Here is a 22,060-nt window from a genome sequence, read left to right as displayed (position 1 = left end):
AGCCTCCTGTGTGAAGTACAAGCTGGCATAACAGCCTAAGCTAAGATCTTTCACAGAGCTTGTCCTAATCCCAATGTCTTCAAGTTGAATTATCTGTCCCCAGGCTGAGTTTTGTCTCCTTTTGTAAACATAACTGATGTTGTCAGATAGCCTCTACAATAGAAGTTGCTTAATGAAAAGAACTTTGTGTTTCAAGCATTGTGTGAGATTATATCAACCAAATAAATAAATATGCCTTAGGCAGACGGAGAATATATATTAGACAGGGAGGTTCATGTAAGTTTTACTGTATAAAAGGTGTAACATTTTACCCCTTGGTGTACTTGTGGAAACCTCTGCCTTGCACAGAATAAATAATGTCTCATTTCTGAACTATACTTTGTGTCTGTGTTTAGAGAGCTCCTAAAATCAGCAGCAATGCTACACTTACCTGCACGTGTGGTTACTCTGCAGTTAACACCAGTGGCACCCCTTTATTACAGCCCCACAGAGCAGGTTCTCACACCTGATGTCAGCCCTCTCTGCAGTACTTACCAGCCACCCAACTGAACGGGAAGGGCAGCAAGATTTGGGCACTGTGAGACATGAAGATTTTTACCTCACTAAGTTGGCACAAGGTCCTGGCCACCGGCAGCTCTGATAAACCCTCTGGATCACTGTTTCTGAGCCGTTCTGCACCTGGCAGGAGACTGTCCTTGTCACTGTGTAGTGACACCAGTGCCTGCAGAGAGAAAGGACACCATTAGCCCCAGGAACACAACGAGCTGGACCAAGGTACAGCAAAACCAGAGCTAGTATCTGGGGATGAGGTTCTTTCTTCCACCAGCCACAGGCAGGCTAACTTGCAGTCTTCATTCCTCACCCCACCCTCTCCTCCCAATAGCTGCAGAAAGATTCCCAGCTTCTGCCAACCTGAGCCACAAGAGATCCACTAACGCCTCTTGCTTGGTCCTCAGAGGCCAGGGTTTTATAGTGCATAATTTGGTTCTGCCACTTATCAGAAACAATGGGACTTGAGGGGAAGAAAAAAAAAAAAAAGTCTTCCAAATCTCCTGATAGTCAGTTCCCATTGTACTGGTCTTAATTTCATCCTGCTCGTTATGGTATCGCTCTCCAGCCTCCCACCATTCTGAACAACAGCAGAGTTAGAAAATTCTGGTTTCTGGTGTGGTGGAGCTTATTGTCAGCAGGGCTCAGCCAAGCTGGGTGCTGGACAAGTCCTGCTGCTGTCCTGGTGAGGTTACAGTCTGAAAGTGGGCAAGGAAAAGTGCAGGGGAGGGAGGGATGAGTGTCTTATGCTGTCTCATAAGAAAACAAGAGAGAGACAGACCTCCTTGCTGCAAGGTGTGTGAGACAGAAGGAGCTGCAGTATCAGTCTGAGGAAATAGGACCAACAAACCCCTCAGGGACTTTCTCTGAAAAAAAAAAAAAAAAAACAAACCAAAACCCACAACCCCCCCCCAAAAAAACAAAAAAAAAAACCCAAAAAACCCCCCCCAAAAAAAAAACAAAAAAACCCCCCAAAAAACCCCAAAAAAACCCCAAAAAAAAACCCAAAAAAAAACCCCAAAAAAAACCAAAAAAAAAAACCAAAAAAACCCAAAAAAAACCACAAAAAAAAACAAAAAAAAACAAAAAAAAAACAAAAAAAAAAAAAACCCCCAAAAAAAACCCCAAAAAAAACCCCAAAAAAAACCACCAAAAAAAAACACCAAAAAAAAACACCAAAAAAAAACACCAAAAAAAAAACCACAGTAAAAAAAGAACACCCACCCCAAAATGCTTTTAAGTTCCATTGCCATGCTTGAGGGAGGGGAAAAAAGGATTCTTTCATTTTTACTTTTGTGCTTGCCAAATTCTGGTTCACATTTTTTTGGGAATGCTTTGGTATGGGATGTTTTGTGATGCTTTGGTACCTCAGCGTAGTTATAACAGGTTTGAGGTGCACTTTCCTACTGCTTGGGAATCAGAACTGGGCTCATTAATGGGAAGTGGAGATACCAGCCTGTGCTCCAAAACACACAGAGTGCTTGTGTAAGCATTCCCTGCTGAATCAGAGGAGTCCTGGCTCCTAACCCTTCTTAAAGCAAGAGCTCTCAGTACATCTGATCCCTTCTGCAAGTATCACAGTGACTCCCCAGCCTTGCACACCAAAAATCAAATTGCTTGCACAGTGGAAATGCACCTGCACATCCCCTTCTCCTTCCCTAAACCACCTTCCCCATGGTAGTTTGATTTCCCCAGTATTTGCCATTTACAGCATTTATTGCTTTTTCTCCCCTTTTTGGATTCCCCTCCCATCTCTGCAGGAATCTCTGCTCTCTGGACAGCTCCCATTTCCATGAATAGGAGGCACACATGCCAGAGGCTGAGCCAACACCACAGACCACAGTGGGGCCAGTGAGCTGCTCAGTGACCCTTCAGCTACAGCTGGATGGGCACACAGGGCACCCAGGGAGAGGGGACTGTGTGCCCAGTGCCACCAGCCTGGCAGCAGCGATAGGACAGAGCCCTGCAGCTTCCCCTGCTCACCACAAACCCTTTTGGGATTCCTCATTGGGAAGCATGGACTGAAGTCACATCACAGGTGACCCCAAGTGGGTGGGGAGGTCTCACAGAACCAGCTCTCTCAGATTTATGGAGGATCTGTGGTGGATATACAGGGATCAGGCACCCTGGTACCCAAATGTCTCTACTGACATCCACATCATAGAACCAGAGAGCAAAATGGGGAAAAAGAGGAGCTTAATGAAGCTTCAGGTCACCTGATGACATCAGATCCCTTAACAGGCTCAACACAACTTCCACACGTAGTTTAGGGAACAAAACCAGAAGAAACAAAGTCAGGAGCTAATGATTAGAAATCTGATCATTCAAAGTAAAGTTTTTTTCTTTCATTTCACTTGCACACATGATGCAATCAGCCATGTCACCTCTCCAAGCCTTAGTCAGGGGGTTTGTCCAGATGGGTAGTGTTGGATAATATCTCCTCATGCCATGGGAATGGCCAGTTGAGTGTGGAAGGAAAAGCAGTCAGGAGAAAGGGTGAGAACATGAGGAGCTCTGGCTGATTTACCTTGAGCCCAGTGCTCACAGCAATCACAGGGACAGCACTTGTGCACAAGCCTCAGGGCAAAAGCACTTCATGTCAGGTAAAACCACCTGCACACACACAGACCCTGCCAGAAATATCTGTCCTGAAATTATGGAAACCAAAACTTCTCATTAAAATGTGAGGAGGAAAGGAATTGTCCCCACCACAGGAGAGGAAGGAAGCAGGAATATCCACTCTAGCAACATGTAACAGAGCATGAAGGGGGATAAATACTAACAAATTTACAGTAGAGTTAGTAAACATTTTAAATCAGAGTACAATTATCAAGGGCTTGAGTGCCTCTCCTCACGTTAAAGATCATTTTTCTGGATTGTCAATGAAATCCAAATAGATATTTATTTACACATGCAATGCTTTAACTGTTATGTAGCTTATATGTCTGTCTCTCTGGCCTCTTCCCAGAGTTATCTGGGAACTAGTATTGTTTCCATGGTGCAGAGCTGGATTATCCTACACTGATTATTTCACTCTAATACTGATTTTGGGAGGCTTCTGAGACAACCTGTCCCACCTTCTTGGGTACAAACAAAGCACTTCTGTATCAGATTAAAAATAAATAAAAAATTCAACTGTACTCTGAACAAACCCCTCCATATCTGATGCTGAAAATAGGGAGCTTCATATTCCTGAAGGGAAATGAGGTGAACAAAGATGAACAGCCCAGCACACCCCAGAAGAGAAAGGTAGGTGATGGAAGTAGACTCCACAATTGCCAGAGAGATTCTCTCAGCTTATCTGCTCTGGTTAAAATACAATGGCAGCTCAAAACTGAAACTGCCAAGGAGAAATTGGAAACTAATCATTACCCTCTTTAGTTTTCCCTTGCATAAACCCAGATTTAAAGCCATCTTGTTCCTTCAAGGATTATTTTCAACCAGCTTGGGGGTCTAGCACTACATTTGTGGATCTGGAGATAAACAGGTGGCACTGTGCAGGCTGCCTATGTCAAAAACTGCAGGAAAGGTTGATTGTTTTACACCATGTACAAAGCTGGTTTTGCCAGGGTTTCCATTCTGCAGGTGGGGCTGGAAGGCACACAGATTTTCTTTCTAAACAAGCCCAAACCCACTGTTATCTGAGTAGGTCTCACACCTTTGAACAACTTATTCCAAGGACCAGATAGGGCAGGTCCAAGGAATTTGGCAGTCAAGTTGTAACTTCTGCCTGGGAAAAGCCTTTCACAAAAGTGAGATGTGGTGAACAGACCATGTTACAACTTAGTGACAGAGTCTTGGGCAGCAGCTGGAGGTAAAGGCTGTTCCCACTCTACAGCCCACAGGACAGAGCACGCTGGGGTGGGGAGAAACCCAACACTTCCCCAGGTTCATTTCTCCACATGACCTGCTCAGGGACCTGTTATAAAAGGGATCAATCATTAGAGGAAATGAAAAGCTCCACTGAAGCTCTCCATTCACTGCTTTCCTTGCCTGAAGCCATCACCTGGGTTTGCCAGGCTGAACAGGACTGGTAGCCCAGGGCAGGATAACAGACCCTTCACTCCAACCTAGGGACAACCTTTCACCTCCCTGAGCAGGAGCACAGAGTGCAGTGACAGTGATAAAGCAGCACAGCACTCATCACCTCAGCACTCTGAGTCTTCTCTACAGGAGTGGATCACAAGGGTACAAAAAAAAATTAAAAAAAAAATAAAAAAAAATGGTCAGACCCCAGAGATACTCAGCTAATCCAACATGAACACAGATTTCTCCAAATTCTCTCTTTACCAACAGAAAGAAGAGGTTGGTTAAAGATACCCACAGCCAGGAGTGAAAGGTACATTCCTACTGACAAAGCATCACACTCTTGGCTTTCCATAAATAGCATAATTTTCCTACAAATGCAGCTTTTAGGCATCTTTTACTGCGGCACACGAGCAGGTGAGGCAGACAGGAACACAGCTGATCAAGGATGTACAGCTTGGAACTCACTGGAGATGTAAGAGCTCAGTGATTGCAACAGAAAGAAGACAGACAGGCAAAACCACCCCAAGATTTCTCTTTACAAGCCAAAAGTCAGCAAGAAGAGCCTCCAGAATGCAAGCAGGCTTCACACAACGTGTCGAAAGGCCCCATCACGGCTTACGGAGATTATAAATGACCCTTTATATTACATACAGATGCTAGGAAGGAAGGTTTAGGACTTTTACTGGCACACATCCAGGATGGCAGAGAATATATTGCTGCTTATTCCAAGAGATTATTCCAACCAAGTAAACAAAATCATCCAAACAGCAGCTCCTTTAGGGCTGGGTCTGTCAGATCTTGTGGGTGCTCATCACCAGCGTATTTAGAGTGATGTCCTGCAGTGTCACAAGGAATTGGTCTTTGCTTAGAGAGACAAGTTTCACTGGGGCCATTTCCCCCAGCCTTTTCCAAAGGGACACCCTCCTCTCACAGCCTATTGAATTCTTGGAAGACTTTCACAGGCAATGGAGTCCATGGCCCACAAGCTACTCATTTAAACATTTCACTCTGGGGCTACAGACCAAGATCTCATGTCTTGCTCACAGCTGACGTGTTTTTCTAGAGGGAATATGGGTGTTGATGCCAGCAGATACCCAACTGTATTTACTGTGTAGGTTCAGGATGTTACTGTGGACCTTTCAGGCTAAATGGAACAACAAAATCAACAGTTTATTTCCACTTGGACACACACTGAAAACTATTCTGAGCTTAAACAGACCCCTCCCTCAGCAGATGCTGGGAGGGAGTTGCCTGCTCTCTGCTGACTCAGCACAAGCAGGGATGCCTTCAGGCACTTGGACACTGGAGAAGACAAGAAATTCTCACCTTCCAGGGCACAGGCCAAGGGATCTCAAGGGGAAGCTGGACTTACACAGAGAGCTGGAGCTGCAATTTGATTCTGATGCCAGAGAGGAAGCCCTGTCTGCACCCCACTGGCTTTCTGAACCTCCCATGTCCCTCATCAGAAGTTTATTTGGATGCAGAGTTCGTCCCCTGGAGATTTTGGATGTCTGTACAGCCTGTCATCCAACAGTGAGAGGGAAAAGAGACTGCAGAGGGTGGAGAAGTGTAAGGTAACAGATACTCAAGCTAAAACACTGTAGGTTCCAGAAGAGTCATATACTCACATATCAAAGTTTAATTCCTGGATAGCATGACTGAGTTAACTTAGCACAATCCTTTCATGGATGGACAGCAAGCTTCCTCTTCCCCCCTTCTCACCATCTGGATTTGCCCAGGGCTGTTCCCTAAGCCCAGATACTCCAGGGGTGTGTAAGGGATCCCTCCACCCATTCACACCCCCGTGAATCCTTAGAAAGGCTCACACCACAGCTCACTCACAGAGCCGCCCCCAAAAGCAACGTCTGCTTTTTTCCTAGTACAAACTGCTGGCTTCTACCCAGGCTCCTCTGTCTCCTGAGGGTCCCTGGAGGACGTTCTAGGTGGTTTGCAAGAGAAAAGCCAACTGGCTCTTAGGAGGCTTCATTTCACTGGAGAAGGGATCACGAACTGAACAGTGTCAGAAACCACTGGGCTGAAGTGATCAGGACCCAGCAAGTGGCCTGGTTAATCAGGAGCATGCAAGTCGAAAATGAAAGCGGCCACATTCCTGCCTAATCACTCCTTTCAATGGGATGGCAGCTCAGCTCCACACACAAAACCCACTGGCTGCCGTGCCCTGTTAGGGACAGACCTACAGCAGGCACCACCTCCCACACACAGGACCTGATGTGCTCCCTGGAGTGAAGGATGTGGCTCCAACTCCCCGATATCCATGGCCTTAGAGCACACCAGGCTCCCACCAGCGTGAAATCCTGCACTTCCAAACACAATCCTACCAGCTGGACTCTGCACAAAGCCTTTTATGCTGTTGTAGAGCTGAGCAAGGCAGAGATTTGGTGTGGGTTTAGTACTTGCAGTGAAAGCTCAGTACCAACATAAAAGCTCGAACCACCAAGACTTAACTGGCCAAGCCATGAGGAAGAGAATTCTTTCTGGGAGTGGGGGAACACTTAACATGCAGGATTGCATTAACATCAGCACCTGCTGCATGTGTTTGGGCATGAACTGACCCAATAAATACCCCAGAAGTCTCTCAGTAAGGTTGGCATTTCTGATGCTTGTGACTTGCCCTAAAGCTTTGTCCTGTGTAAACAACTGCACTGAATTATCTTTTTGTTTCCATAAGGATAACACACTGTGTGTTATACTTAGCAGAGATCAACATTTAGGGCACAGAAAACAGTAGGAGTGTTTTGATAGCTAGATAGATTTCCCCAAGTTTCCTCATGACATTTTTCACTGGAGCTATCAATTTCCCTGCAATCCTAGAGAGGAATTTCAATAAAATCAGAAGGTCACTGACTTTCACTGGGAAAAAGTTGCTGTTCTGACTCAACGAAAGCAAACTGTGCCCTTTTCTCTGTGTAAATAGTACAGCATCCCACTTGCTTTGCCAGAACAGCAATCCATACACTGTGTGCTGGAGCCCAGTGCTAGGAGGGTTAGTTATTTATATATTCCCCCAAAGCCAGGAACAGAAGTTGCCCTCTACATGCCCAGAAATCCAGATCCAAAGGCTGCCAGGCTCTCTGGGGTATCTCCTGAACAATCCAGTTCTGTAAAACTGCATTATCCACAAATACACTCCTCCCTGAATATGCTTCAATCACATGAGGATCAAGTTTACCAGCTAATTCAGTTGGCTGTGGGCAGATTACTCCTTACTGCTGTGACCTGGCTAGAGAGGAAACAATCTCATCCCATGTTACTGGAAAGCTCAGATGAAAGCCAAGCTGGGCTTAAGTTTCTCCTGTTCTTGGCCATATTCCTGCTCTCCCCAGGTAACCAGGTTTCAAGATCAAGGCTGTCATCCAGCTCGTTGTCCAGCAAAGAGCCAGCTGCAAAATTCAGTTGTAACCAGCAGTCTCTACAATATTGGAATGTTCAGAGTTGATGGATTGATTCAGGCCTGTAGATTGATGGACCATTGCTGAGGAATCCATCAAAGACCACCTGGCAGAGGCAAGGGGGTGGCTGTACACGAGCTTATGATGGCAGGGTTCAGTTCTGCTCTTCCATTACAAGTTTTAAGAGGTCTGCAAGTCAGAAGACACGACAAGCCACAGTAATCTCGTTGTCAATATTGATGTTTTACGCATGTCTTGCTCCCACTGAGCACTTCACAGTCACTAACAGAGGTTACCCTGACTCCCGTGAAAAAGGGAGAAAAATCTTTGTAACAGCCCATTCATTTTGGGAAATGAATAAAACTGGAAGGCTGCTGGTGTTTCTGCAGCCAGACAGCAGCAGCCATTTGAAGCAGCAGAGAGCCAGAGGCACGAACGAGAATAAGACAAGTTCCAGGTCTCCCAGTTCGCTGTGTTGGTCAGACAAAGATTGGAAGGAACTCCAATCTCTCTGCACACACCACCACTCCACCCCCACAAGAAGAGTCTGAACAAAGTGGCCATAAAAATAAGTTCTGGTTCCCTGAGTAAGATGGGACAATTTATCTCGGAACCTCCCAATAGCATAACCCTTCCCCAGGGGGGCAATATGTCCTGTGCTTAGTGCACTTCAAACACTCAGTTGCCAATAACAGCCTGAAGTTTTCCCACACAAAGTGGATTATCAGAGCCTGCTGGAGGGAGTTTAGTCCTAGAGGAATCTTTACCTTAGGAGGAAAACACAGTTCAGTCTGCACAACCACTTCAATCTTCAGCAAATTCTGCAGCCAAGCACATTTCACTGTGCTTTCCTTGCTTTGTTGTGTGCAGGGTTGACCCTCCAAAGAGCATTTCCTGGAGGGCTGAGCTTTCTTCAGTTCATGGAAAACTGCACAAGATTTTACCTTACCCTTCTGCAGCCACTGAGGTGACAGGGGTTAAGGGAAAACTTCTCCCTACTGGAATTTTTAAACACCTGGAAGCAGAATAGCTAAATACCATGGAGCACAGCAACTCTTCTTCGGAGACAAGGAGGGAAGCAGCTCCCAGAGCAACATTCAGCTATGAAACCACTCCCCTTCTCTTCCAATCCCCAACCCCATTCAATGGGATTTTCCAACTGCTGCAGCTACTGCAGGAGGGTCTCTGAAGATGAGAGCACTCACCTGTGACAAACATGGATTCATTTGTACAGCAGAGCCACCCTGTACCTCATCCCTGATATAAATGCAGGATATAAGAGGCAGAAGCAAACACAGAAAAGGTTGATCAAGCAGGTAATGAATAATTATAATTATTAATAATTATAATTTAATATTTAAATTAATGTTCTATTTTAATAATTATAATTCTTATTAATAATAAATTAATCATGGCCCTCTATGCCTACATACCTGTTCATACGTTCATAAGGGGACAGGAGTGAGAAGGCAGAAGGCAAATTTCTCCAGCATAAAGTCCCTCTGATTTATACCCACCTTCTGAGTTTGCTGGTGACACGTTCCAGCTGAATCAAACAATAAATATGGTTGACCTGAACCATAATTATCCTCATCATGGAAACGAAAGAAGTTAGTCCATGACTGAGTGCTCAGAAATAAAAGGGGGGTTCACTCCTTTGAAGTGCTTTGCTTTTACAGACATTTTTCTATGCACTGAAATGTTTTGCTGCTCCCTCCCCTGAGCTTATCACAATCAATGAGAAGACAGTAGTTTCCACTGTTCACAGAGGGAGGAAAGAGGAAATGCACAAAAATATCCATGGAATCTGTCTCTGTTAAATTAGACTGACCTGATGGAATCTGGCATTTGATATCCATGCAGCGTGGAAATCATGCACAATTACAAGCAAGTAAGTCGTTTTTGCAACATAAAAGCTCCTTGAAAGCCTTTCAAAAGAAGAACCTGAGTCTAAACATTTTTGCCCAGCTGGATAACCTGGTTGTAGGTGGGTCTAACACCTTCATACTGTGAATACATCCATAGTACTCGTTTGTTCATTCCTAAAAAGTCTGACCTTGGAAGGAGGGGTGGGATCACAGAAAAAAAAAAAATCCTTAAGACCTTGATTGAAAGTAGAGAGCTGGGATTTGTTTAATCTGAAACAGATCCCTGTGTTCAAAGTCTGCATTTGGCACTTGGCTGTGTCCTCCTCTGAGGATCTGATCTAGAACAGCTTAAGCTGAGGACAGGGATCCTGATCCTGATTACAAGTACAAGACTAACTGATAAAAGTCAGTACCTCTAAGTTTACAAAAATCCATTCAGAATTAAACTCTAACTTTGAATTAGCTGGAGGTGGAGTGGGAATTTTAAGTGGAAGGATAGGACACTGACACATCTGCTCAACCTCAAAACCTTTGCAGAGAGAAAAGCATGAAGAAAACTGGCATAAAGAGTCAGCAAAACCCTGTAACAGCATCCTGTGCTTTACTAGCACTGCTGTTGTGGTACAGCCTCTCCTCCACCACCCACAAAGTCAGTCTGTCTTTATTTCCCCCTGCTACATCACCCAGTAACAAAACAACACTTTGCACAATTCGAGTCCTCCAAAACAGACAAATGAGACTCCTGCTGCTTTCAGTATCTCCTTCAAATCACACCCTTTTCCCTCCAGAGCCTGGATCAGCACAGACAGCCAGTCTGCCAGGACAGAACAGGGGCTGCTCCCAAATTTATTTGTTTGCTTATAGAGCTCTGTATGGGCAACAGAACATCTCTGTGCTTCACATTCAGCCCCCCCGGTGCCAAAGTCCCAGCCCTCACCAGCAGCAATGAATGCCACATGCACAACAGGGACACTGGGCCTAAGTGCAGCAGTGTTTTTCATTAGCACTATGCTGGCACCAAAAACCACAAACTACAGCAAGAACAAAAGGCAATGTCAAAAGGAGAGTGCTGAGCATATCAGAGGAAAAAATAAGATGGCATGATCAAGTCATTGCTTCCTATCAACTGCGTGATGTTAAGCTCCCCATGGGACAGGCAGGTTTTGGGTTCTTCCTGGAGCTGGACAGGGGGGATACTGCTGTCACTAGAGTAGTACAGGTACACCCTTTTGCTAGCTAAAAAGAAAAAAAGATATATATTGAAGATCCCACAGACAACACATTAGTTTCTCCTTAAGGGAATACAAATGTGTTTTCCTTTTGTTTTTCAACACCCAGAGCAGTGAGCCCCAAAAGGTGTTAAAAACCAGATCAGAGCATCAGCTTCAGATTCACAAGTGTTAGGATGCAACTGGAAATACCTGTACAGACAGCTGTGTCAGGTAAACTGAACCCAGGACTCCTCTAGCAACACATCTTCCACCTGCTCTCCCTCCTTCTCTTTTCCCATGGCACATCACAATTATTTCATTCAGTCCAGGTCTTCAATTTGTTCAGCAACTGGTAAAGGAGTTTGTGGGCTCTGGTATACAAGGGACTACACAGCAGACATTTCTAAAGTAGTTATCTATCCTGTGGTTGCCCATCATTGCTGGGAACAGGATTTCAGGAGCCAAAGGGACCTCTCTTCCTGGAGTGAAGCTGCAGTAGGTGTGTGCAGGCTCAGCCTGTTTCCAGTGACTGCCCAAGAGCCAGACACGACAACCTCACTGGAACTGCCAAGGAAACAGCCTTTCCTCAAGTGCAAGAAAACCCTACAGCTCTCTAATGTTTCCTGTGCTGGAGGAGGTGATTAGAAACAATAAGCCAGTCTAGACAAATCCATCTTCTTATTTGGCTTCAAGATCAACAATTTCTTTTCCCCTTTAAATTTCTCAGATTAGCCACTTGTGTTCAGTGAGGCAACTGAAGTTCAAGTACCCATCAGCCAGCATTTGCACCAGGCCTGAGACAAGAATACTGCTGGTGCTCCAGGAAGATTCTTTTGGGGACAGCTGTACCCCATCCATATGTCTGCACCTCAAGAGCCAAGCACTTTTCTCCAGGAACTGCTCTACTGATGTGCCAAGGTCGTTCTGAACATCAGGCTGTGTTGTGGAGAGTGGATAAAACCAGATGTCTTTCACCTGCCCAGCTCAGAGATCCCAAGATGAGCCATGTGAAACCCAGTCTAATGACAACAAAGCCTTGGAAAACCCCTCTGCCTGGGCATTCAAAGTGTTAATCAGCCTGAAAAACAACCACCAAAGCCTGTGTGTTAATTTGCTATTTAAATTGAAAACTTTTCATTCCACGTCTGCCATGTCTGGCACAAGGCTGTCCTGGGCGTTACTACAATAAAAAGTAATTTGGAAAATAATCCTATTGTTCCAGTCACACCCATGGGAGTTTCATGTGTAGGGAAGTAGGAACATCAGAAGTGGGATCTGTTGTGTGATCAGAGAGCTGAGTTTGCCCTTTACAACAGTAAAGGGTATATTGGGAAGGAGATCAGAAGCAGGGAGCTAAGGCAGGAGGATGCATCAATAGCTTCAAGGTTAATAAATTCTGACTTGCACAGCCTAAAACTCTCAAAACCCACCTTTAATGTAGTGAATTAGCAACAGCCTTTACAAACATGTCCACATCCATGGATGGTTAGTCGATCACATCTTTTCCTTCCTTGGCTCCCTCTCAAGCCAGTCATTCCCAGTGCCCATTTCAATGAAAGGAATTGCCCTAAAACACTTCCCAGTTGCCAAATCAGGAGCCCTTTCAAAGTGCTTCCTCTGCACAAAGTAGAAATCTCATTCAGAATTCCCTGAGACTGTAACACAGCTTGGATGGGGTAGTTACAGGCACAACAATCTGCTGTACCAGCAACCCCCTTTTCACCTTCCTCCACATTCTCACTCTTCCACTCTCCTGGCTGCACCCATCCAATGCCATAAAAAATATACACAGCATTTGTTGTGGATCAGCTCTCCTGCACACAGGAGTCCCAAACCCTTGCTAGTGAACACTGTGTTGCCTCATCAAGTTTTCAACTCACTTTTAAGCAGATTGTTTTAATCACACAGAACCCTTTGCACTTCAATATCTGTCTACAGACAGACTGTAAAGAGACATCTACAAACTTAAGGGCTCTACCTACCTATTTTCAATGTAAAAGGTTCTTCTGCTTTTAACACAACTTCCTAAGCTTTCCCTGGTTTTGGAAGCTTTTGGAAGCAATCTCCATAGCTCATTTCTAGCCAAGAACAATTTATGTGTATTCTCCTTTTAAACCTTGCTGCAATCCAGTTTGTTCATTAAAAATAAAAAAAAAAAAAAAAAAAAGCTTAAAAAAAGCAAAGCTTTCTCTTGTGAACAGAAACACCAACACCTTCCCCTGTTATTAAAAAATTCTTGAGCAATCTAAGAAACCGTGTTAGCGCCTCGGTGCTTTGGAAGCCTCTCTTTGGAAGGGAGATGGTCTTGAGGGAGGAGATCTGTGTGTCGGTATCCAGGTGGAAAATGGGTTTGATTTGGCCAAGTAATAACAGCTGAAAAAAACCCCCCAACCCTCCATAGCCTGTGCACGCACAGTAGATTCCTTTGGAATGATAACACTGCCTCGAAACATTCCCCAGTACACACGTGGGAAAGCGGATGGGGAGAAGGCAGCACCGAGCAAGAGAGGGGACAGCAGGAGGTCTGAGATACAGACATGTGGTCAGAAAAATTCCTGCCCTGTTCTGGGGGGGAATTGTACAGCAAACTCCATTAGACAGGGGTTTGTGGAGGTTTTTGGTTGTCCAAGTTTAAAGTTACCTGCCAATGCAACCAAACTGCTCCTCCATGGCAAAGGGGAAACTCCACAACAGCATTTGGACCATAAACTCGGTGAGGGTGCAAACTGATGCACACAGATGATCCCTACTCCTAAAGCAGAGGCTTCACAGGCATCCCTCACTGTTCTGCTGGGAATGGGAATGTCTGGAGTTATTGGTGAGAGGGGTCTCAGTCTGTGTGAGCAAAGGAGTGGCTGACACTGCATACACCCACATCCCATTTTAAACACACACTACTTGCAAAACCTCGGGGCAAATTCAAGGCAAAGCCATTAAGGAAAGATGAAGGTTTTTTTCTCCTCCTCTGTTTACCAGAGTTTTTCAGTCAGAGGATGAAGAGTGACACAACTAGTGCAGAAGATAAAAGTTTGACTAAAACAAGCAGTTATAACCTGAATTTTATCGATGGGTGACAGTTATTCTGTATTTCTGGTACCTTTTTCATAGTTTGGGAAGAGCAGCTTACTGGGTTTTTTTCTTACTGCAGGCAAACCAACAAAGCTGTGAATGACACAGGGCTGCTCAGTAACAGTCTGTGTTTATTATTGCACTAAATATGTACACAAACAGCCTTCACACAGCACAGCTCCAAGCTGCTCATGTTTTTTCCCCCCCTCACACACACATATATGAGAGTTTTCCTGTACACCTTTCAGCACAGGTTGGAGAAATTTTTACATGCAGTGTCCCGGCAAAGGCTGGTGCCAAATTTAGCCACCCTGCAACCAAAACCAGAACTGCCATTGCAACACAGAGTCATAGAATACTCTGAGTTGGAAGGGACTCGTCTGGATCAGAGTCCAACTCCTTGCTCTGCACAGGACATCCCAACAATCCCAGCATGTGCCTGACAGCATTGTCCAAATGTTCCTTGAACTCAAGCTTGGGGCTGTGCCCACTGCCCTAGGGAGCCTGTTCAGTGCCCAGCCACCCTTTGAGGAAAAGCTTTTCCTGGTGTCCAACCTAAACAGTGCTGCCTGAGCCATTTCTAAGGAAGTCTACAGGGATGTCCATCTGAAAACAGCAGAGCTGAATGTCAAATTAAATGGCTGTGACACACTCATGTCACGTGCTTCTTACAGCAAAAAAACCTGGTGTGAGTCTGTTGAAACCACTCTCATACACAAGTCAAAAAGGTTGGTTGAACCTCAGAGTATGGAGTGCCAGAACAGCTATCAAACAGGTTCCAGTTGCTGTCAGGTTGAGCACAGGAGCAGCCCCTGTTCACCTATTTAACTCTTACTGGTAACATTTCAGCCCAAACTCCATGGGAGTTGCCCAATTCCAGTCAAATGCTTGAGTGGGGTTTGGTGTTGGTCTTAGTTGGGGTTTTTTGGTTGATTAAAAAAACAAAACAAAATAAACAAAAAACCCCAATAAAAAACCACCCCCAAACACATCAGAGCTCACACAGGTGCCCTAAAAAGTGAGCCTCAACTCCCCAGGGATGCTCAGACACCAATCCATAACCCAGACACAAGGTGTTGTCCAATATAATCCAGCCCAGTCTCTAATTGCGTTCAACTCAAGAGACAAGTTGCGATGATTCTTGTGATTCCACATTCCCACTTTTCTCCCTGCTCTTCCCAGCCAGTGCAGAGACACAGCTTCACCCCAGCCCTCCCAAAGGTTATCGAGTAACTTCTCCAAATGGTACCTGGCAGCTCAAAGTTTGCTTTCAGCAAAGTTCTACAGTCATTTGCAGAAGTTGCTTTGAAAACCTTCTAGTTCAGACACCAACAACCACTCAGCAAGGCCTGACAGACACAATTAGAGAGCTCGATTGTTTCAAAGGACGTTACCCAAGAAAATTAGTACATTGCTGCAGTCCTTGCAATAAATTTCCAACGGGTTTGGTTGCAGAGGTCTTGCAAGGGTTTGAGCAGACTTTTAATTACACTATCAGGCCTCAAGTATTTCTCTGGTGCTTGGCAAAACGAGATCCTATTATTTCTGCTTGCAATGCACACTCATTCAGAGCTTATCCACAGGCCGACAGCCTAAGAATTCCTACCACTTTGTAATCCAAAATTTTCGTGTCATTTGTGATATACATTAGTGACTTCCAGTAACAGCTGCCTAAGAGACAGCATTTTACTGTGTGATAGTTTAAGCCCTTTGGCTCAGTGCTGTATCCTGAAATACACTGCAGGGAGACTGGAGCTTTTGCTGCAGGTTACGCTGATTTACAGCAGCATTAAGCCAAGCACTGGAACATCCTACAGAGCCAATTTGCCTTTTTGCTCTCTGCTGTACCTCAGATGGGAACACAAAGCTTGCAGCAGCATCCCAGCCCAGACCTGCCTTTGGTGTGACCAAACAGCACCAGCCTTGGAGCACTTGGCCACAGGCAGTTTTGCCCTGAGCCTGTCAGTTCATGCTGGTTTTAAAGGTATGTCCCACATTCTGGTTCCCAAAAACCTTCACTGGCACTGGGGACAGGAAAACACCCCAGCCTGTGCCATCCCCCAGCCCTGTGCTGCTGGGCAATCCAGCCTGCCCTGCTCAGCTCCCTCTCTCACCTCTCAGCTTCCCCTTCAAACTAAATCCTTCTCTGCAAAGACTAACTCCCAAAGACTTTCCAGGCTCAGAGAGGTGCAGTAAACAGGGAGCACAACGACCTCTATTCTGTAAGAGTGGAAGTTTATACAAGTGCCAAGTATTATCATTCATAGATTTCTTATAAACTTCTGCATATATTCATATACAGTACTTTGGATTTTGCAGTTTTCCCTCCAAGATATAACCACACCCTCATGAAATACTCCCCAGAGCCTTCCCTTACATGAAGGGAAATATTACTATTCCCATTTTATTTAGGGGAAAGAAAAGAGAGAACTTGCAAGTCTCAGTTCCCAGACTTTGTGCTGCTCTACAGAATGTACATTGAGCATTTAAGGAAATAGCCTTTTTCTTGGGAAAGAGTGTGGAAAACAAAGCCTTATGAATCAGCCAGCTAATAATTAAAAGCAACTAAATCCAGATCACTTTAAGCTGCACATGAGAATCTGAACTCCTCAGATGCCGAATTCCTCTGCCGACCAGAAAAGCCAGGGTCACTTGCCCAGCTGGTCACTATTGTTCTGTCCAATAAAGTTCTGGCAGGAATGCATGTTTAACAAAATACAGAGATTAGGCATAGCAAAGAATGCAGCTCCCCCCTCAGTGTTTAGGTTAGCAGGGTTTGCCATGTTGAAATACTGAAGCTTAAGCATATCAGATTTTCTCCATCCTGTACTGCCAGTGCCAGACACAAGCTGACAGCTCAGTTCTCAGGAGTTCTGCCATTTTAGCTTTAAAGTTTATTAAAAGCTGTATAAAAAGTTCACCTCAAAGCTGCAATGGCCACTAATTAAATCAGTGTTTTCTTGGGGATGTAGAGACCCAAATGAGAAAAGCTCTCTGTGCCTCCCATGCACTAGAAGCTCTTGAAGGGCAATTTAAATCAAGTCAGAGACTGGAGGGACCAGATTGAAAACCTTGCAACAAGGTAGCTCATCTTCCAATGTCTTAGGATAGCTTGGATTTCCAACAGGAAATCACTTGGATTTCCAGTGACTAAATACTGCATCATAATGGCAGTGATCTTCCCAACACCTGACATATCCTGGTTCTGAACCATCAAGAGCTCTTCAGTTCAATTTGTGAGGGACACAAGACTGGAGTGATACAAGAATGTCCTAAGAACAAGCCCTACAGATGTTCTGACAGAAACCTTCAGAGATCTTGCAGGAACACAGCTTTTACCAAGTCAATGCTATGACAAAGCAGCCCTGATACCTCACTGGGCCAAGAATTTCTCAGCTCAGAAAAAGAATTATATTAAATGGATATTTGAGACTCCTAAGTAGCTTTGCAATGAATACAGTCCTTGGAGAACTGAGTGCAAGAAGATCAAAAATAGCCTGAATATACCTCAAAGTTAACAGCCTATACTGAGAGATACCAAGGATTCCTAAGTTCCCCTAAAGGGGTACAGTAGCTCACAGTGGGTGAAGTGTGGTTCATAGGTAGGAAGCATCTAAGGCCCTGTTACCATGGCAGTCTCTCCTCTCTTTCTCCCTCCACAAAAAGCTGAAATATAATTTTCTGTCAGAGCCACACAGTAAATCTGGAAGAGGTACAGCTGAGATACAGACCTGCTGACAGGCAGATCTAGGTGTTTTCTTCCAGGAGAGCCTTTTTTAGTTATTCTAGCACAGCAACAGAAACCTTATTTTAGCTGGCATCACTTTCTCTGCCACTGAAAATGCAAACAACTCCAAGTTTGCACAAGATACAGCGATGAGACAAAGCAGCCAGACAGCCCACATTGAGCAGGGTGGCAGAAACCAGACAGGTTCTGTGGAAGCACAAGATGGAATGAAGGAAGCGAAGAAACCCAAGGCAGGAACAAGAGAAGTGGCATCAAATGAGTAAAAAAGTTTTCTTCTTTAGAGAAAACACAGGCAGAATCTCCCTTGGGTTGGAGCATTAAATTTGCGTCGGGAGAGCTGTCACCCACTGCTGCCTCAAATGAGGATTTGAAAAAGCTCCCTGTGCTCTGCTGTGTTTACAGCAATAATGAGAGCCTGGAGGAAGGGGTTAGAAACATCTGAGTTTAATAAGGGCTGAGCAGCACACAGCAAAAAAGAAATGTCTGCCCTTCCGTTCGGGGCTACCACACCCCACCAGGCACGGCCGCACCGGGCCAATGGGAGCCCCGGCACGGAGACGTTATGTCATCCCGCCAGCCCATCTGCCCCCAGCCCTTTCCCAAGGAGAAGGAGCATTCCCAACCAAGCTGGGAACTCCCAGCACCACACTTTTGAACAACTAAATAAGCAAAGTCCTGTGGGGAAAAAGCAGATGTTGATTGACCCCGGGAACAAAGTGAGCCATGGACAAGAGGGGAAGTTTTTGTGCAGTGCCTTAACTGAGCAATCCCATCTCACAGGGTCATCACAACAGGGCAAAAGGAGTATTTAGCTCAGTTAGCACCTATGCTACTGCCTTTTCTTAGTCCTAAACAGCTCCAATATGCACAGGGTAAGGAGCATCCTATTCCCATTTCTCACACAGAACAGAAGACCAGGAACCTTAGTACTCAGCCCTGCAACTGCAGTTGCTGTGCCTCCTTCCTCAGTGTCCACCCCCAAAACTGTTCTCACATGAAACAGGTACTTTTCATGGAACACTTTGGCCTGCACAGCCTTTATGAGGCACTCCTTCCCACAGCCTTGGTCTTTTTATTCCATTGAGAAGTAGAAAGCAGGAAGCAAGAGTCTTGTCCATCTGGAGACACAAATACAACTCCTCTTTAGAGTACACACATACACACGAAAAAAAAAGTGGGGGGACACCCAGAAGAAACAAAACTGAACCTGTTCTTAACTCTACAGACTCAGTACAACTTGGTTACACAACCACATCCAGGGAATACTCCCCTGCCTCATGATTTCACTGCAGTGGCATTTCTGAGATGCTCTGAGCAAACACATGCCTGTATCCAGCGCAAACACTGCAAAGAACATCCCTTCCACCCAGTTCCTGGAGGCAGAAAAAGTGGAACTGATTAAAAAGACATTTGACTACATAACCTGATGTCAAGATTGGACGTGAACTGGGCATTCCTGTGTAGTGGTACCTCATGTTAGCTTTCAAGTTTTGACAGATGGTTTGTTTGCTCAGCACAAAGGAAGGTGGCTGGATAAGGACAGCCTTACTCAGCTCTTGGAGGACAGACAGGAGACACCCAAGCCACAGGGGTAGAGTCCTACAATAAGAGAATCTCACAGATACCTTCTTTTCTCAGTTCGAAAGAGCTTTCAAAATCAACTACTATGTTTTGAAGTGGCAGATTCTGTTTTCCAGATAAACCATATTGATATGGAAGAAGAGACTGATCTGTTCCAAACATGAAACATTATGAAGTTGCCTTCAGCTTTTGTCTCAGTAGCATCCATTGTGTGGGCCTCTGGGGGAAAGCCATTTCTAGACAGATAGGAGAGGTTTTTTTCTTTGCCAGAACTATGATTTCCCAGCTTTGGAAGCTGAAAAGGAGACTGAAACAGCTTCCTATTTGTTAGTCCTCCCAAAAAGATTCAAGCAGTCAAGCCTAGGTAGACATTACAGACAACACTTTCACCCAAGCACACTCTTCACTTCCACATCTGTTCAATTCCAAGAGAAAGAAAACATTCAACTTATCAAAACCATTCAACTTTGTCCAAACTTGTCAAAGCATCTAAACCATGTTATTCCATGCAATAAATTTCACATCAACAAATCATTTCTTCCAAGAAAGGAACAAAACCAATAAGGAACAGTGTCACAGTTCCCACTCTTGTTTGCTTCTGCAGCATTAAGGACTAACTCAGATCAGTACAACACTGTGCATAATTACAGTGAGCAGCAGCTTTGGTATTATTCAACTATATAAAAACCTCAAAAATGTAGGACAGGAACCCAATCAGCAGCATTAGCCTTTTTTGACTTATGCAGCCATGCTCCTCAACAGAATCTTTGTGATATCTAAGTTGGCACAGCCCAGCTGTGTGCTCAAAGCCTCAAAACAAACATTATGCCTGAGTGGAAGTAAGTTTAAGCACTGTCTAGAACTGCCTAATTAAAAGTGAGTTGAGAGCTTTGTGCATATTGCAGAAACATGGTCAGATGAATTTTGATATTACCCTACAGGAGAGGCATCTGTGCTGTACAAACCAGTAACCTTTCCAGGCATGCTAGAGGTCTAATGCAGCAAAAAGCACGAGTGGTTGGTCCACTATCCTACTGCAGCAGCCCTGAAGCACTCTATGCCTTCAGTCCATCATCATCTGAAAGTCAGCCTTCATTTTTCCCCCTTTATCAAGGCAATCCAATAAAACAAAGATGTGAGTAACTATTCTGTGATTCAAGTGTCACAGAATCACACCCCAAAGAAAACCTGTGGAGTTTCTAACCTGCCTGTTTCAACCAGGATTTTAGGACACTGCCAAGCTCAGCTTTGAGAAAACTAACAAATAAGGGTTATTGAAAGAGATACATTTTTTAATTTATCCAAGGGGAGCACAAGTTCACTGCCACCTATTGTTTTGCCTCTCTGCTCCCTTTTTCTTCCTAGAGCTGGTAGATGAAACCTACCTGAGAGGAAATGATTCACACAAGCAGCTGGAAAGGCCGGATGGTAGATTTCCTAAAGGAATAATTTACTGCAATGACTACAGTCACGTCTGGTATTTCAAAGCCATTCCAGTGTCACCAGGCCCTTACACTGCCATTGGTTCCACTGCTAATGGCATTGTGAAGCTACAGCACTGAGCCCCATGAGTCAGATGAAGATCATATGGCTGCAAAGCCCAGGAGACAAACACCAGATAGTTCCAGGGTTTGGTGATGAGCTCAAGACCTTCTGACCCCTTGGTTACCTGGGTCAGGCACTTCAAAGTGGAATTAGGGCAGAGGACTCAGCATGATACAAATCCTGGTTTGTTTGCTTGACATCCTCAGAGCCCACAGCAAACCAGAGACCCCAGGCAAGGAACAGACTATTAGGTGATGGAGGGAATGACTCAGAGCAAGATCCTGTCAGTAAAAAGGGAGAACCACATTTGGCCAATATGTATAGTTTTATATTCCACACCCACTTAAGAGTCACAAGAGGTTCAGAATTTGGGGCTGAAATAAGGTTCAAGTCATCTTTCTCTGGTAAAGAGAGAATTAACAGAAATCCAACAGGAAAACTCCAGATGCATGTTCTGTCAGACTGCATAAATTGGGATACTGATGTACAGATCACCTTTTAATACGAAGAACAAGCTTCTATCACATAAAGAGACCCACAACTACTTAAAAGTACTAAAATCTCCCCTAAGAGGCTGGAGGTTGTTACACTACAGTGCAGTTGTGCTGGGGAGGAGCAATTCCAGCCCAGCACAGGCACAACACAGGTGGTTATTCTGAAAAGAAGACATCTGCCTACAACAGGTCCACCAAAACATCTTGATCTCCAGAGCCAGGCATTCAAGTGACCTATTAAGAAACTGGTGGCCTCAAGGAATAATTGACATGTTTCAAGCATCAGCTAAACATCTGAAAGCATCAACACTTCAGGTTTCTCAGGGAGGAAGCAAGATAAGATGTAGTACAGAAAAGGTGTTGTCTGTTTAAATATCTTCCCCACATCAAAGCAGCACACAGAGCATGTTTAACTGTTCCAGAGCGATTTGCCCTCTGACAGGGAGTAAACCATTGGTAAAGGAGGATCTGGAAGCCAGGTCTTGCTCTCCTGGGCTGGGCTCTGATGCACAACAAGAAATGGATGAAGGTCACCTGGCCTCTGTCTCCAGCAATG

At 44.8% G+C, this 22,060-nt stretch overlaps 1 protein-coding gene across 10 annotated transcripts in view; it reads right to left on the bottom strand.

Annotated features, from left to right (window-relative positions):
* Positions 1-22,060, bottom strand: part of COL26A1 (collagen type XXVI alpha 1 chain) — a 181,524-nt gene that overhangs the window by 141,401 nt on the left and 18,063 nt on the right. For all 10 annotated transcript variants that reach the window (XR_004360511.1, XM_032707748.1, XM_032707749.1 and 7 more), the window contains one exon: positions 599-721. Coding sequence is in view for 9 of the 10 variants with exons in the window: in XM_032707748.1 (XP_032563639.1) it covers positions 599-721 (123 nt within the window). In the remaining variant the exon portion in view is untranslated. The remainder of the gene's footprint in view (positions 1-598; positions 722-22,060) is intronic.

This window comes from Chiroxiphia lanceolata, chromosome 20 (genome assembly GCF_009829145.1).
Source record: "Chiroxiphia lanceolata isolate bChiLan1 chromosome 20, bChiLan1.pri, whole genome shotgun sequence".
Classification (NCBI taxonomy): Eukaryota; Metazoa; Chordata; class Aves; order Passeriformes; family Pipridae; genus Chiroxiphia; species Chiroxiphia lanceolata.
This window is presented reverse-complemented; position numbering and strand designations above follow the sequence as displayed.